Genomic DNA, 15,422 nt, shown 5'->3' on the forward strand with positions numbered 1-15,422 from the left:
AAAGAATACCATTTTTTCCTTTGGTCTTACATTCAGGGCCTGTTTCGCCACCTGGCCTTGACAATCCATGATTCATCACAGGGAGTGTTCTAGAAATCTAAACCAAAATGGAAAATTTCATAGTGAATGTAGGCAGAATCTCTTCTGGAAACATAAAACCGTTTTCCCCTTCCAACCCTGAATTTTTAAAAAATTCCTATATACTTTTTATTTTTATTTTATTATTATTATTATTTTTAAAGATTTTATTTTTAAGTACTCTATATACCCAGTGTGGGGCTTGAACTCATGAGATCAACACTCGCATGCTCCATTCACTGAGCCAGCCAGCCACCCCGAGCCCTATATACTTTTTATTTTTTTAAAGATTTATTTATTTTAGAGTGAGAGCACACATGAGCAAGGGCAGGGGTTGGAGGAAAGGCGGGGGTGGTGGGGGGAGAGAGAGAGAGAATCCCAGGCAGAGACTCCCTGCTGAATGTGGAGCCTGATGAAAGGCTGGATCCCAAGACCCTGAGATCAGGACCTGAGCTGATATCAGGAGTCAGATGCTTAACTGAGTCACCCAGGCACCCCAGCCCTATATACTTTTTTAGATGATGTAAGCAGTTACTGAGCATTTACTTGTAGGGATCTCTAGTGTTGATGGAAGGAGCAGGTCTTTGCCACATTTGTGTAGAAAAGGACCTAGAAAACATGAATTTTTTATTATTGCAAACTTTGTCAAATTCATAAATATAAATCATTGCTAAATGAGTATGATTTTCTTCTGCAGCTTGAGCTATAATTTACAGAAAACTGCATATATTTAAAAAGTATAATTTGATAAGTTTTGACGTATGTATATACCTGTAAAACCATCATCACATTCAAGATCTATATCCATTACCCCAGAAGTTTGACAGCTTTCCGCATTTTGATTGCTTTTAAAATCTCTGTTCACTGTTTTCTTTTGTAAGCAAGCTTAAAATACATTTTTAATCAGCTGAGTATATAAGAACTGGTTCCTCCCTTTAATAAGTTTATACCATGAGTGTTCAAATACACACTTTATAATGATTGGTCTTCTTCCCTCAATCCCACAACTATTTCATTTGATTCCCTGATAATGAACTTCTATTAGAAGTATTAATAGTGCTTATGTGTATGTTGATTAATTACTATATACTTTTGTAAAGAGTTATTATGGTGGTTTTGACATCTTTTCTGAGAGAATTATACTACACAACCTATCATTAATGAATAATTCTTTCGCAGGCAGTTTGGGCTCTTGGCAACATTGCTGGAGATAGTACCATGTGCAGGGACTATGTCTTAGACTGCAATATTCTTCCCCCTCTTCTGCAGTAAGTTTATTTCTATTATTATTACTATTTTTTGAGTAGTAAAAATATGGAAATTTCTCAGAAAGTAGTGCATCTTTAGAAATAATTTTGGATTTTCTGTTGTTATTTTTTATTACAGATACTTTCTTACTAACTTGTTCAGATCATTTCTTCAGGCATTCTGCCTTACTCCAGTGCCAAAATTCTGGATTAGTGCTGTTAGAATTAATTCAGCTTTATTGTTCTGGAGAAAAGCTATTTAAAGACATGTGTTGATCAGTAGCTCTAATATTTATCTTATGCTAGGAGAAAATTAATGTCCATTATATAGTTTACCATTGTATCATCATGCTTATAGGTTATTTTCAAAGCAAAACCGCCTGACCATGACCCGGAATGCAGTATGGGCTTTGTCTAATCTCTGTAGAGGGAAAAGTCCACCTCCAGAGTTTGCAAAGGTAAGGATTATGCTTGTGGGAAATGAGCAGAAAAAGTACAATTAAAAGAATGTAGCAGTGAATATTAATATGAACAGAAAAAGATGATAATTTTTCATAAAATCTAAAATGTTAGAATTTTATCTGTTTCTGGAGAAATAGGGCTTTTTGGTTTTGTTTTTTTTTTTGGTGTTAATTTGGGATAAATTTTCACTGACTGTAAAAAGCTCTAAATTAATCTTAAAACCTAGCATTTTTTATTTATAGCAAAGTATCTAAAACAAAAATTTATTAGCTCTACCACTTGTGAAAGTTTCTTTACCTCTTTGGTCCAGAAGGAGTGTGTTTCAACAAGGAACCTCACTCTGAAAATTGGTATATACTTCAGTCTTTGAAATTATTTTCCTTGGTCTCTGACTACCTCATCAAAGTAAATTGCAAGGCACTGACAGCATTCCCAAAGATGGAAATGCCACTTGGCCATTTGCTACTCCATTTCTAGAAGTATTAATCACCCCAGAAGTTACCACGTGTGTGCCTGATTGCCTTTTGGAGTTTCTCTCCTCACTTCTAGCTTTTATTCTGTTTAATTTCATTATCATATCATCTTCCCTTACAGGTTTCCCCCTGTCTGAATGTGCTTTCCTGGCTGTTATTTGTCAGTGACACTGATGTACTGGCTGATGCCTGCTGGGCCCTCTCATATCTATCGGATGGACCTAATGATAAAATCCAAGCCGTCATTGATGCTGGAGTATGTAGGAGACTTGTGGAGCTGTTGATGTAAGATATCTTAAAATGTGTCTCTTCTTTTGTCCTTGTATTAGTTTATTAGTTTTCTAGATACTGATAAATGCTAATATGTTATACTGATTTATTGTGCTTTGGGCTGCTCTCTTTTGTTACTTATATTGATATCAAATCTGTTTGTTTTGAGGCTTATATAAAGAACTGCTTTCTTTTGCTGCGAACAGTCTTTCAGCAGGAACATTTGGAAAACTCTCATCTGTGTAATTAAGCTAATGTTTAATGACCTGAACCCAGCCTCAGGATAGATAGCAAAAGGCATATTGCCACTTAAAAGAGTCAATCCTGAGGCACCTGGGCGGCTCAGTCAGTTAAATGTCCGACTCTTGATTTGGGCATAGGTCACGATCTCAGGGTGGTGAGATGAGCCCTGCGTCGAGCTGTGCACTGGGCGTGGAGGCTGCTGAAGATTTTCTCTCCCTCACCCTCTGCTGCCCTTCCCCGTTTAAATAAGTAAAGCGGAAGTGAAAACTATATAAATGAGAGGGAAATCTTATAATCCAGGTGATAGAATACCTGGGAAGGATTATTAAGAAAGATTTGTAGTTTTTATCCAAAAATAATAAAGGCAGAGAGAGCTCTCCTAGGGAATACCAAACCCATCCCTGCAGGGTTCCCTTGAGAACCACCACAGACAGGTACCTTTGTGCTCTAAAGTTATGTCGCATTATTTGGTTTGGATTTCAGCCCTAAAGAAAAGAGACTTAGGATAGAACTGTTGGATTAATATTTCTTTTTATGGTTGCAGGCATAATGATTATAAGGTGGTTTCTCCTGCTTTGCGGGCTGTGGGAAACATTGTCACAGGCGATGATATTCAGACGCAGGTATGAATAAGTGGTAACTTTTTTTTTTCCTTCAGAAACAGTACATTGAACCCCATGGTTATGTTCCTATTAAGAGTATTTAACTCCATGTTATTAGGGAGAATTGACACTGTTTCATTAATGTTTGTTAAAAATGTTGCCTTGGCTACTTTCAGTACCCTCACTGGCTTTATTTTGACCTATTGCTATTACAGCAGTTTTGGGTTCCCCTTTGGTTATTCAGTTTATTTCCCACTACTGCTTCTGCTTGAAGTGGTTCTTGTCAGAGCCTCGAGGAACATCTTTTCTCTGTCATCTTCATTTCATCTTTAATATCTTCCTTTTCTTTGCACATGTTTGTATCGAGATATATTCACAGTGGATTTTTCTAGGTATTTTTCTTTCTCTTTCATATGCATTGGCCTTGTCTTTAACATTCTTTTCCTAGGCTTCCATGGTGTTTAAGTGTTTTGGGTCTCCTGCTTCACTGACCATTTCTCCTTAGCAAGCTCCTTTTCCTGTTCTTTCTTGTTTGTGAGATTATCCCCTGAAGGGGATAATTATTCATTGATCTTATTTATAACTTAAGCCATCACCCTGGTGCAGCTTGATTGAGAACTCAGACTCAGGTTTTAGCCTTAGTGCTTAGCCAGTCCTGACTCGCAGGAAGGCATTTAATGCCTGCACTTTTCTAATCCCTGAAATTTTGATTTGTATTTGAAGGTGTCTTCCAACTCTAATACTTACTTTAAATTTATGCTGTCCAGAAGGGAACTCATTATTTTCCCTGGTATATCTGGACCTCTGCTTATTTATGTTACCTCCCTCAGTGAATGAGGACACCAACAGTTGACCATGTCCAAAACCTGTACATTAGCTCTCTCATTAGTTATTAGGTGCCATCCCTCCTCATCCTTTGCAAAGCTTAGTTCACACATTTCTTGTTCCATTCATGTGTCACCAGAAGGATGCTTGCAAGATGCAAACTTCATCAGGTCATTCTCTTACCTAAAATCTTTTTATGGTCCCCTATTGTCCTTTGAGGGTGTTTGAGATCCTTTAAAATGTGGCACACCTGTTTAATGGAATGCTGTGCAACAGAATGAGGAAGCTCTTAAGCACTGATACAGAGATATCTCCAGGTTACATCATTTAAAAAGAAAAACAAGAGGCAGAAAGTGTATAGAATCTGTTACTCTTTATATAAAAGGAGGCAGGGAGGAGAGGAGAAAAAACCCAACATATATCTTGATTATATTTGCATAAAATTTCTCTGGAAGGAAACACAGGAAACTGGTAACATTGGTTGTCTCTGTGGAGACCTGGGTTGCTGGGGTACAGGAATGGAAAGGAAGCTTTTGCCTCTGTAGTCCTTTATTTGCTACTCATAAAAAGTTTGTCTTTCCCTCCCTATACCATGCTCTGTGCTTTTGCCATGTTTATTCCTTGAATTCACTATGAGTATACTCAGCCCTAACTTTTAACACATACTTGCTTCCCTCTGCACCAAACATAGGCTTGTATCCCCATCCCTGCGCTTAACCACTCCCTTACATGAATCCACACTCTGCCACTAAGGTCCTCTCATTCTTCAGGTCTTCCCGTTAATATTATTTTCTCTGAGAGGCCTTGTTTGCTACCAGACTCTTAAGTTAGGTGCACCTTCTTTTGTTTCATCCATCATAGCACATACCACACTGTATCCTAACTGTCTAATTATTAGATTGTGAGCTCCTAGAGGGGGAGTGGTGTCAGTCTTGTTCATTTTTGTCCTTCTGTAGTCTTAATAGTTCCTGGCATAATGTAGAAGGACTCAAAAATTACTGAATGAAGGAAGTTCTGTATCTATATATCTAGTTCTGATGTCCCTCAAGTACTGCTTCTGGGTCTCCAATAGCCTATAAGATATTTCTGCTTGTGTGTCTCACGTTTGTGTCTCTCACAGTTTATCTTCTTCCCCCCAGAAGGCTGGTTCCAAGTCTTTTTTTTTTTCTCCATTTCAGTTCATGAGGTAACTATTCAACTGCCCCCCCCCCCCGAAAGTTTGCAGTCATATCTGGTGTCTCCATCTCTCGTTGATTCTTGGTGTCTCAATATCTTCATCTAATTACCTTAGTTTGGTCTATGTTTTCTCACACACAAGGGTCACTGCTGTACCTACCTGATTTATCTTCCTAGTCTCCCCAGCATTTACCCCTCTCATTTGACTCTTCCTAGTAATAGTTTAATCTTTCCTACAACAACCTTGTTCACATTACCTTCCTTTCAGAAACAGTGAACTTCTTTAATGATTATGAGATAAAGAATCTTGAAAGACTAAAGAATTTGTACTTAAGGATTTTAAGTCTCTTTCTTGGACCCTACTGTTAATTTTGGGGTTAATGAACTCTTCCTTAATAAAGCCTTATTGCTCTATTCTTTCCTTATTTTGGTACTTTGTGGTAGCTTGTCTCAGCACTTTTTCATTGCCAGTCTTTCTTATCTGCTGTGCCCTCCCTCTTCTTTGCTTATGAAATCCTATCTGTGTTTCAGGGCACTTCCCCCAACCCCACAAAGCCTTTTTTCCTGACAACTCCGAGAGTATTGTCTTTAATTGGTGACAGGTTTATTATTATTTTTTTGGCATGTGTATTTTCTAAATCACATCTTTGGATTTAAAAAATTGCTTTGTGGGCGCCTGGGTGGCTCAGGGTTAAAGCCTCTGCCTTCGGCTCAGGTCATGACCCCAGGGTCCTGGGATTGAGCCCTGCATCGGGCTCTCTGCTTGGCAGGGAGCGTGCTTCCTTCTCTCTCTGCCTGCCTCTCTGCCTACTTGTGATCTCTGTCTGTCAAATAAATAAGTAAAATCTTTAAAAAAAATTGCTTTGTAGTATCTTATGCTGTTAAAATTGTGTTTCTTTAACCACATGTTTTATTATTTTTTGAGCTGTATTAGATAGGCAGAAATGGCTTCATTTTAATTTGCATTTCTTTCATTACTTGTGAGGGAGGTAATCTATTAAAATTGTTTCTTTTAACAATTTATATATTAAAGACAGCAATCCTTTTATCTGTTGAAATTTTTTTTTACATTATGTAGTCTGCATTTTAATTTTTATATTTTTTTGACATGCAAATATTTGATGAAGTTTTATTTTCCCCTGTAATTTCTTCCATTGTTTTTATGCTTGTAAAGTCCTTCACTATCCCCAAACCAGTTATTTACTGGTATTTTCTTTGTTTTTTGGTGTGTTTGTATGTGTACTCTTTAAATTAGTTGTGAGTTTATTTTGGTAATGGGTCAAGAATTGGACTTTCTAAAAAATACTTTTTAAAAATAAGAAATGTTTTTCAACTAGTTAACCTCTGGAGGAACTTTATTATGTATTTAATTCCTTATAAAGACCTGCATTAGTTTCTGGACTAGATGCCCGTTCTATTACTGTTACTCAGTGATTGATTCTTGAGCCTACCACATACTGTTTCAGTCATTGTAACTTATGAGTTTAGTTTTGGTAGACTAGATCTCCTTCATGTGTCTTTGTCTTACTCTCCCTCCGCTTTGTAAGCTGTTTGAAAGCTGGAGACATATCCTGTCTTTCTGTCCTCTGAAGCACTTGGTGTACTTCAGTAAGTGGGTATTGATTGATGACCAGCTAGAGTGTTATCAGAAGACTTAAAAATCTGAGACCACTTCTGAATTTCTGGCCACTTGATCTGTTTACCCACCCAAAAGACTTTTTCATTCCTATGAGGATAGGAAGGTGAAGGACTAATACATTATTATGCCTTATGAGGTAGCAGTTATACGATTGTAATGTGTATAACAAAACTGCTTTGATAATCTTAGAAACTAATACTTACTGGCACTGAATACTTTTTTACATGTATAAAGTTATTTCTTACTAAAATTTCAAGGGGAGACATCATTTCTTTGCTTATATTGTTCCTAAAATAAATGAGTTAAAGATTTACCTGTTTGGTCAATAGAGAGTAAGTTTCAAACTTCTCTGTTTAGGTAATTTTGAATTGCTCAGCTCTGCAGAGTTTATTGCATTTGCTGAGTAGCCCAAAGGAATCTATCAAAAAGGAAGCATGTTGGACAATATCTAATATCACAGCTGGAAATAGAGCACAGATTCAGGTAATCCCATAGCATCTATCTTTTTTCTTCTATTTTTATTTTTAGGTTTTAGGTTTTTTTCAGTTAGCCTTAAATTTTTTTTTCGTTACTACCTTGGAGACCATGAACTTCCAACACTGTTGTCTTGTTTAGTTTACTTTTTTTTATTTTAACCTACCTTACAAAAGTTCAGACTTTCGAAACTTTGGTTTTTTCCCTTTGCCTTCAATATTTGATGATTTGCTGAGACCCAGTAGATAGTGTCTTACATTTTCTAAAGGTTTTGATGATCTTTTTACTAAACAGCTTGGCTTTACTCTTGCCAAATAAGATTTTTTTTCTAGTAGACCCATGTATTGGGTAATTTCAGTTTTTTATAAAACCTTTGGGGACCCATTTTTCTCTAAATGGTTATCTGCCTTTTAATTTTATTCTTCTATTAGGTGGGAAAGTAACCCAAGTGGAAGATAAAGCAAGCAGTGGGCTGAAGGTCGCATGGGTCCTAAGAAAAGCTAACAACTGGTTATGAAAGATAAAACACAGACCTGTGGGACTTTGAGCTGAGTGGAATCATAGAGGTTATCTCATCCAGTATTCTTTTTTAAGGATGAAACTGAGGATCAGAGAAAGTAATTTGCTCAAGGACACCCCTAGTAAATGACAGGATCAAGATGAAGTGTCTTTCCACTAACTTTGCTGACTTCCTTCACCAGTGTAACAGAGTTCTTGATCAGGAAACCGTGGTTGATGAATCATTAAATTCTACTCCTGAAACCAATATTACACTATATGTTAACTAACTAGAATTTAAATACAAACTTGAAACAAACAAAACAAAAAAAGCATAGTTAGTCATCCCCAGAATGCTGCCAGGGACTGAGATTGATAGCTATTAACAGTACATACGAGGTGATTTAAGCTATAGTTGATTGCCTGCTACTGTCAGGCTCTCATGTAGAATTTCTCAGTTTCTTGATAGAGGAAATGATACAAAACCCATTTTAGGTTTTTGGACTTAGGAGAAAAATGAGGCAGGTTTGTTTAGTATTCATATATGAAGGGGAAGTGAGTGAAAGTACTCTGTCCAACTACAGGCTATGCTGGTAATCTGGGTGGGAGGTGGTAGGTTGGAATAGGATCGGGATGTTTTAAATATAGAATGTAAAGGAGACTTAGTGACTGATAATATTTAGAATAAGTAAATATAAAAAGAGCCTTTGTAAATACAAAAAGAGGTGTTTGAGAGGAGACCTTATATAGAGGGTGGATGAGGTTTAAAGTGGTTAGCAGATCTTAAGCAAGCTGTTGGCCACCATGGGCTGGGGCACCCAAAAGTGAGGACTGGAGGGTTACAATACACATGTCAGAGTTGGAGGCTGTGAAAGAAATGAGACTAGCAGAGGAACAGAAAATTGAACTTTTGTAATTTATTACTGTGGGTGAAACAAGAGAGGACAATCAAAGAGAAAAGAACTCAAGGAAAAACTAAGAGATTATAAGATCCCAGACTCCAGGGGCACCTGGGTGGCTCAGTGGGTTAAAGCCTCTGCCTCCGGCTTAGGTCATGATCCCAGAGTTCTGGGATCGAGCCCCGAATCGGGCTCTCTGCTCAGCGGGGAACCTGCTTCCTCCTCTCTCTCTGCCTGCCTCTCTGCCTACTTGCGATCTCTGTCTGTCAAATAAATAAATAAAATCTTTAAAAAAAAAAAAAAGATCCCAGACTCCAGGGAGTGTTACCAGTGATACCAAGTATGGTTGAAAGGTTATGGGTACGAGAATTTAAACTCCTTCCAGTTAATTTTTAACAGGGGGAGGGGTGTCATTAGTGAAGCCAGCTATAAAGTTATAATTAGCATCATGAACATTTTTGAAATTTGTAATTTCCCTTTTCATTTAATTTCAGACTGTGATAGATGCCAACATTTTTCCAGCCCTCATTAGTATATTACAAACTGCTGAGTTTCGGACAAGGAAAGAAGCAGCTTGGGCCATCACAAATGCAACTTCTGGAGGATCAGCTGAACAGATCAAGTAAGTACTAGCTAGGTAGCATCTTGTAAATTAAAGGAAAAATCAGGTTTGCTAGTTACGAATGCTCAGTTCTAACCTCTTGGAAGACTGTTCTGAGTTTCCTAACTAGACTCAAATGTGTATTTAATTTTTCTCCCATTCCTTCCTGCTGAAATAATTCCAGGATAATAGAAGTAAGGCACAGTTGAGGTTTGAGAGAAAAGAAGTATTTATGGGGTGGCTTTAGCCTACTCTGGAGCTTTTTGATCAGAAAAATCTTAGGTAGTCTAGAAGGTTAGTAGAGTCCTTAGAGTCCCACTTTGGTATTTAACTTTTGCTATTTTAGTTTCGATGTCTTAATAGATTTTGATCAGACTTTGAAAGAGAGGTATATCTGAGAATAAAATGCCAAATTCACTGGAGTCAGTGGATACTAAATTCCTGTAATGTTCAGTAAAGGGAGAGAGCTGTAGTAGCTGAGACTTAAATGGCCCCTTGGGTGGTTTATAATCTTAATGGCCAGAGAAGGCATAAATATGGATAGGAATCAGTTCCTCAAAGAAAACATCATATACTTAAATGTTAAATTATGGACATTGAGTTTTTCAATTAAAAGATGAATGATGAAGAGAAAAAATGGAACTTAGACTCTTCTTAGCCTGCCTTAACTTTCTTTATGGGGAATTCAGATGAGGGGAAGGTGATTTAAAATGAACGTTGAAGTTCTTACCCCTTCCTTATATATACTATCAGAACGATACAGCTACTTCTGTATTGTTGCTTTGTGGGTTAAGTATTGGCACTAATTAACCAATACTAATTTTTAGGTCTCTGTAGGAATGTAAAAGGTAGTCCTAACATTTCAGAAGTTGATTAGGTAGAGAAGGTAACTGTGTACCTAAAATAATAAAATAAATTAACACTGCAAATAGCTGTTTTGGTAAAGTTCATCATGGACAGGTTTTCAAGGAAGACTAAGTGGTCTTCAGAGGCATTTTTTATGAGATTAAGGTCTTTTTTAACCTCCTAAGATTCTGGTTCTGGAGTACTATGATTATAAGTATGCCACCACTGGTAATGACATTTATCCCAGTGATGGTAGTAGAAGTACTGTAGAAGTTATAATACGGTTTCTTAACTGAAGTGGTTAAACTATACACATATTTTTAAAACATTTTTAAGATACTGTGGTAGATTTCATCAGAAAGTGTTCAGGGGTATTTTGCTCTGTTAGAGAAGAATAGAAAGGCTCCTTAACTATTCCTTTTTAAAATTCAGCATAGCTGTTTATATTAATGAAATTCATTATCAATCTCCTAGCAGTTTCTTCTTAACCAGATGAAGAGTTACCTTGAAAAATATTACAAAAATAGGGTACCTGGGTGGCTCAGTGGGTTAAGCCTCTGCCTTCAGCTCAGGTCATGATCTTGGTGTCCTGGGATCAAGCCCCGCATCGGGCTCTCTGCTTGGTGAGGAGCCTGCTTCCCCCTCTTTCTCTGCCTGCCTCTCTGCCTGTGATCTCTCTCTCTCTGTCAAATAAATAAAATTAAAAAAAAAAATTACAAAAACATTACAGTCCAAATTATAGAAAATAAACTGGCTTTATCAGTGATAAAAGACATCTGTGTGGATTTGCTTATTCTTAATGAGTAGACAAGACTTAGATGTAAGAACCAACTAGAGTAACTTAGGAAATATTCATAATTTTAGGTTAAGAATAATTTTAGGTTAAATATAAAGAATAAATGTCATTCTTAAGAACCTGTAGATTAGCATTTGATTATATTTAGCCTAAAGATTTAAAGCTTTTTTATTTGATGTTTATTCTTAAGAATGTCAAATAAATAAATAAAATCTTTTTTAAAAAAAGAACCTTTTTTTAAAAAAGATTTTATTTATTCAAGAGAGAGAGCTATCACAGAGGGAGAGGGACAGGGAAAAGCAGATGCCCTGCTGAGTGGAGAGCCCATCGTGGGGCTTGCTCCCAGGGCCCTGAGATCATGACCAGAAATGAAAGCAGATGCTCAACCAACTGGGCCATCCAGGCACCCTACTATAAATTGTTCTTTTGCAAGATGAGGAATTAAGTAATTGATGGGCTTTGGAAACTGGGATGAAGGCCTTAGTCTTTTTTTTTTTTTTTTTTCTTTTCTTAAGATTTTTTTTTATTTATTTGACAGAGAGATAGACACCGAGAGCAGGAACTACAAGTAGGGGGAGTAGTAGAGGGAAAGCAGGCCTCCTATTGAGCGGTGAGCCTGATGTGGGGCTCAGTCCCAGAATCCTGGGATCATGACCTGAGCCGAAGGCAGAAGCTTAACCGCTGAGCCAGCCAGGCGCCCCAGAAGGCCTTCGTCTTGAGTATTGGGAAGCCTCAGTGTCTTTAGCCTTGAGAGTAATATGAAGAACATAATATTTTGAGGAGGAAAGAGTAATCAAGATGCCATTACAGTAGTTAGTATATGGCCAGGATTAACATAATAGTTGTAGCATGAGATAACGAGTCTCAGTACAGGAAAGAAGGATATGTAGGACTTGCTGGCAGGCTTTAAGTAGCAAGGAAAGGGAAGAGTCTAAGGTAACTAGGGAAAATGGTAGGTGTATTTAATTAGGACAAAGAGGAAGAAATAGTAGGATATAATAGTGGTGGTTAATCTCTGTGTACTTTTTCTTTATGCTTTTCTGATTTTCAAATCTGTAACTAACATTTATAATCGTAAAATAGGCTAGGTTTTTTTTTTGTTTGTTTGTTTGTTTTTTTAAGATTTATTTATGTGAGAGAGAGTGTGAGTGCGAGTAAGGGGAGGGGCAGAGAAGCAGATGCCCCACTGAGTGCAGAGCTTGATGCAGGGCTTGATCCCAGGATCCTGAGATCATGATCAGAGCTGAAAACTTTTTGTGTTGTATACAATTTTTGTGTTGTGTAATTCTATAGGTATTGGAATGGTAGAAATGGGACCATTGTAGCGTTACACAGAATAGGTCTACTATATTTTATTATTTTTTTAACAGATTTTTTTTTAAAGATTTATTTATTTATTTATTTGACAGACAGAGATCACAAGTAGGCAGACAGGCAGGCAGAGAGAGAGGAGGAAGCAGGCTCCCTGCTGAGCAGAGAGCCCGACTCGGGGCTTGATCCCAGGACCCTGGGATCATGACCTGAGCAGAAGGCAGAGGCTTAACCCACTGAACCACCCAGGCGCCCCAGAATAATTCTACTTTAAAAAAAAAAAAAAAAAAGAATAGTTCTACAGTATGATTATGTCAGCTTCACCTATTCCTGAGTAGTCCTCTACCCCCACAGCTCATACCCCTGGCAACCACTATACTTTTTGTTTTGTTTTTTTTTTTTTTAAGGGAGAGGGGCAGGGGGTGAGTCAGAGAAAAAATCTTAAGCAGGTTCCATGCCAGGGGTGGAGCCTGGCACAGGACTGAGCTGAAATCAAGAGTCAGATGTTTAACCAACTGATCCACCCAGGGACCCCACTTTTTATTGTCTTTATAAAAGTTTGTCTTTTCCAGAATGTCATGTGTTTGGAATCATATAGTGTGGAGTCTTTTCAGACTCCTCCTTCATACACTTAGCATGTCTAAGTTTTCTTTCATGTCTTTTCATGGCTTGATAGTGCATTTCTTTTTATCACTGACTAATAGTCCATTGTCTGGATATACTACAGTTTATCCATTATCCTGTTTAAGAACATCTTGGTTGCTTCTGGTTTTTTGGCAGTTACAAATAAATCTGTTACAAATATCTGTGTATAGGTTTTGGTGTGGACCTAAGTTTTCATCTCAGTTGGGTGAGTGTCCACAGTATGATTGCTGGATTATACAGAAAGCTTTGTAAAAAAAACTGCCAAGCTGTCTTCAAAAGTGATTATCCCATGTTGCATTCCCACCAGCAAATAAATGAGAGTTCCTGTTGCCCCTCATTCTTGTCAGCATTTGGTATTGTCCATTGTTTTGCATTTTAGCCATTTTAATAGGTGTGGTATCACTGTTTTAATTTGCAGTCCCCTGATGACATTAATGATGTTGAGCATCTTTTCATATTTAATTTGCCATCGGATCTTTGGTGAAATGTATGTTCATATCCTTTGCCCATTTTTAAATTATTTGTTTTCTTGGAGTTTTAAGAGATCTTTGTACAAAATAGAATTGGCCTGTTTGGCCTTTAGCACCTGTTTCAGAGGTGTGGTTCTACAGAAACAAAGATGAAATTAGTCAGAAGTATACTGTTTTGATGAGTTGCTCATATTCAGAGTAAGAGGGTATTCAGATTCTTGGAATCCGGTAATTGTGGAGGGGGAACAAATGGAGATGGTGTTAGAGAATTGGTTTTGTTTCATTTATTTGTAGCTTTGTGGTAAGATGTGGCCTATATGGTTGAATGGGTGCTTATTTTTATCTCTACAGTTCGAGGATGACCCACTTATTTCATGAAAGTTTTATGAAATTGAATGCTTTGACTAAATTGTTCTTTGTATTAATTTAGGTACCTCGTAGAACTTGGTTGTATCAAGCCACTTTGTGATCTCCTCACGGTCATGGACTCTAAGATTGTACAGGTTGCCCTAAATGGCTTGGAAAATATCCTGAGGCTTGGAGAACAAGAAGCCAAAAGGAATGGCACTGGCATTAACCCTTACTGTGCTTTGATTGAAGAAGCTTATGGTAAGACAGAGTGTTTAGTAGATGTCCTGAAATTATATTTTTCTTTTTGGTTTTCTGACTTGTCCATATCTGTCCATGAGCACAAACTCATATGAAAAATTTATTCTCTTATGAATAATAACATTTAGTAGGTAGAATGACTGGAAAAGAATATGCATTAATTGTTCAGAGAAGTGAGTACCCTTCAGTTTAGCCATTTTTACACTGGGCTTTAAAGGATCTTCCCAGTTCCTAGACTCTGCTTGCCTTTGTGGGTGCTTTTATATTCTTACTAGTCCATCTGAGCTTAAGAACATCTGCATCTACTGTAGATGATGCCGGATTCTACTCCTTTTCTTTTGTAAGATTTAGAGGTCTCATTTTGAAGAGTCACTATTTGCCTTTTGGTTTCTTCATTCTTCCAGTCTCAGTATTAACTTGGTTACTTGTTTACTTACGTACGTTTTAGTTCCCTAAGTGATATTAATACCTAGGGTTGAAAACCACTACTCTAGGGTTTATTCCTAAAATTAGAATTAGGGATCATAGGGTATGTTTGTCTTCCCGTTTATCAGATAATACAGAACTGATTGTATCAAAGTGATTTTAACAAATTACCATTAAAAAAAAAACCTTACAGTTCCTCTACCTGGAGATGTTTCTCCACAGAAATAGCTATTGTTAATTTTTTGAAGTATATATATTTTAACATGGTGATGTGTATGAATATGTATTTTTTTCCTTTGAGCAATATTAACATTTATTTCCAGTATTGCTATAGCGATTAGGTTGCTTATGGCTGCTTACTTAAGTAAAAGAAAAACCTAGCTCAGATGGGCTTAAACTTAGTAAAGGGAATATGTTGGCTAGTTGTTCTAGTTGGACTTCTTAGTTTAAGCAGTAGAAATTGACTCTGGCTATTTTAAGGGTATTATATACATTTGTTGACATATTGGATAGCTCAGAACTTAGGATTAGAGCCAAGAATTAATTAGGTTATAGATACAGGTCAAAAGGAACACTTCTGCTACTGGCCTTAGCCACTGGATGATATGTGAAGACTGTTAGGGAAATTGTTGCTTCTGGGGACTGATTGTTGCTTGCATTGTTTAAGATGTCATTTTGTAATATGAGCATTCAGATATAATCCCAGTGATACTTTCTATGCTGTTACAAAATACTAACGAGATATAGAGAAGAAAATCTTCCTTTACAATAAGGAGTCATGGCAAAATACAGTTTCATTGGCATTTCCAACAGATACATACAAAGAATGTGT

The 15,422-nt window shown here is 37.1% G+C and overlaps 1 protein-coding gene across 1 annotated transcript in view; it reads left to right on the forward strand.

Moving 5' to 3' along the window:
* Positions 1 to 15,422, forward strand: part of KPNA1 (karyopherin subunit alpha 1) — a 67,827-nt gene that overhangs the window by 51,316 nt on the left and 1,089 nt on the right. Inside the window, exons 7-13 of the mRNA XM_080796542.1 lie at positions 1,258 to 1,346; positions 1,684 to 1,783; positions 2,382 to 2,545; positions 3,318 to 3,396; positions 7,373 to 7,498; positions 9,381 to 9,508; positions 13,986 to 14,164. Coding sequence (XP_080652668.1) covers positions 1,258 to 1,346; positions 1,684 to 1,783; positions 2,382 to 2,545; positions 3,318 to 3,396; positions 7,373 to 7,498; positions 9,381 to 9,508; positions 13,986 to 14,164 — 865 coding nt within the window. The remainder of the gene's footprint in view (positions 1 to 1,257; positions 1,347 to 1,683; positions 1,784 to 2,381; positions 2,546 to 3,317; positions 3,397 to 7,372; positions 7,499 to 9,380; positions 9,509 to 13,985; positions 14,165 to 15,422) is intronic.

Source organism: Martes martes (genome assembly GCF_963455335.1).
Source record: "Martes martes genome assembly, chromosome: 1".
Classification (NCBI taxonomy): Eukaryota; Metazoa; Chordata; class Mammalia; order Carnivora; family Mustelidae; genus Martes; species Martes martes.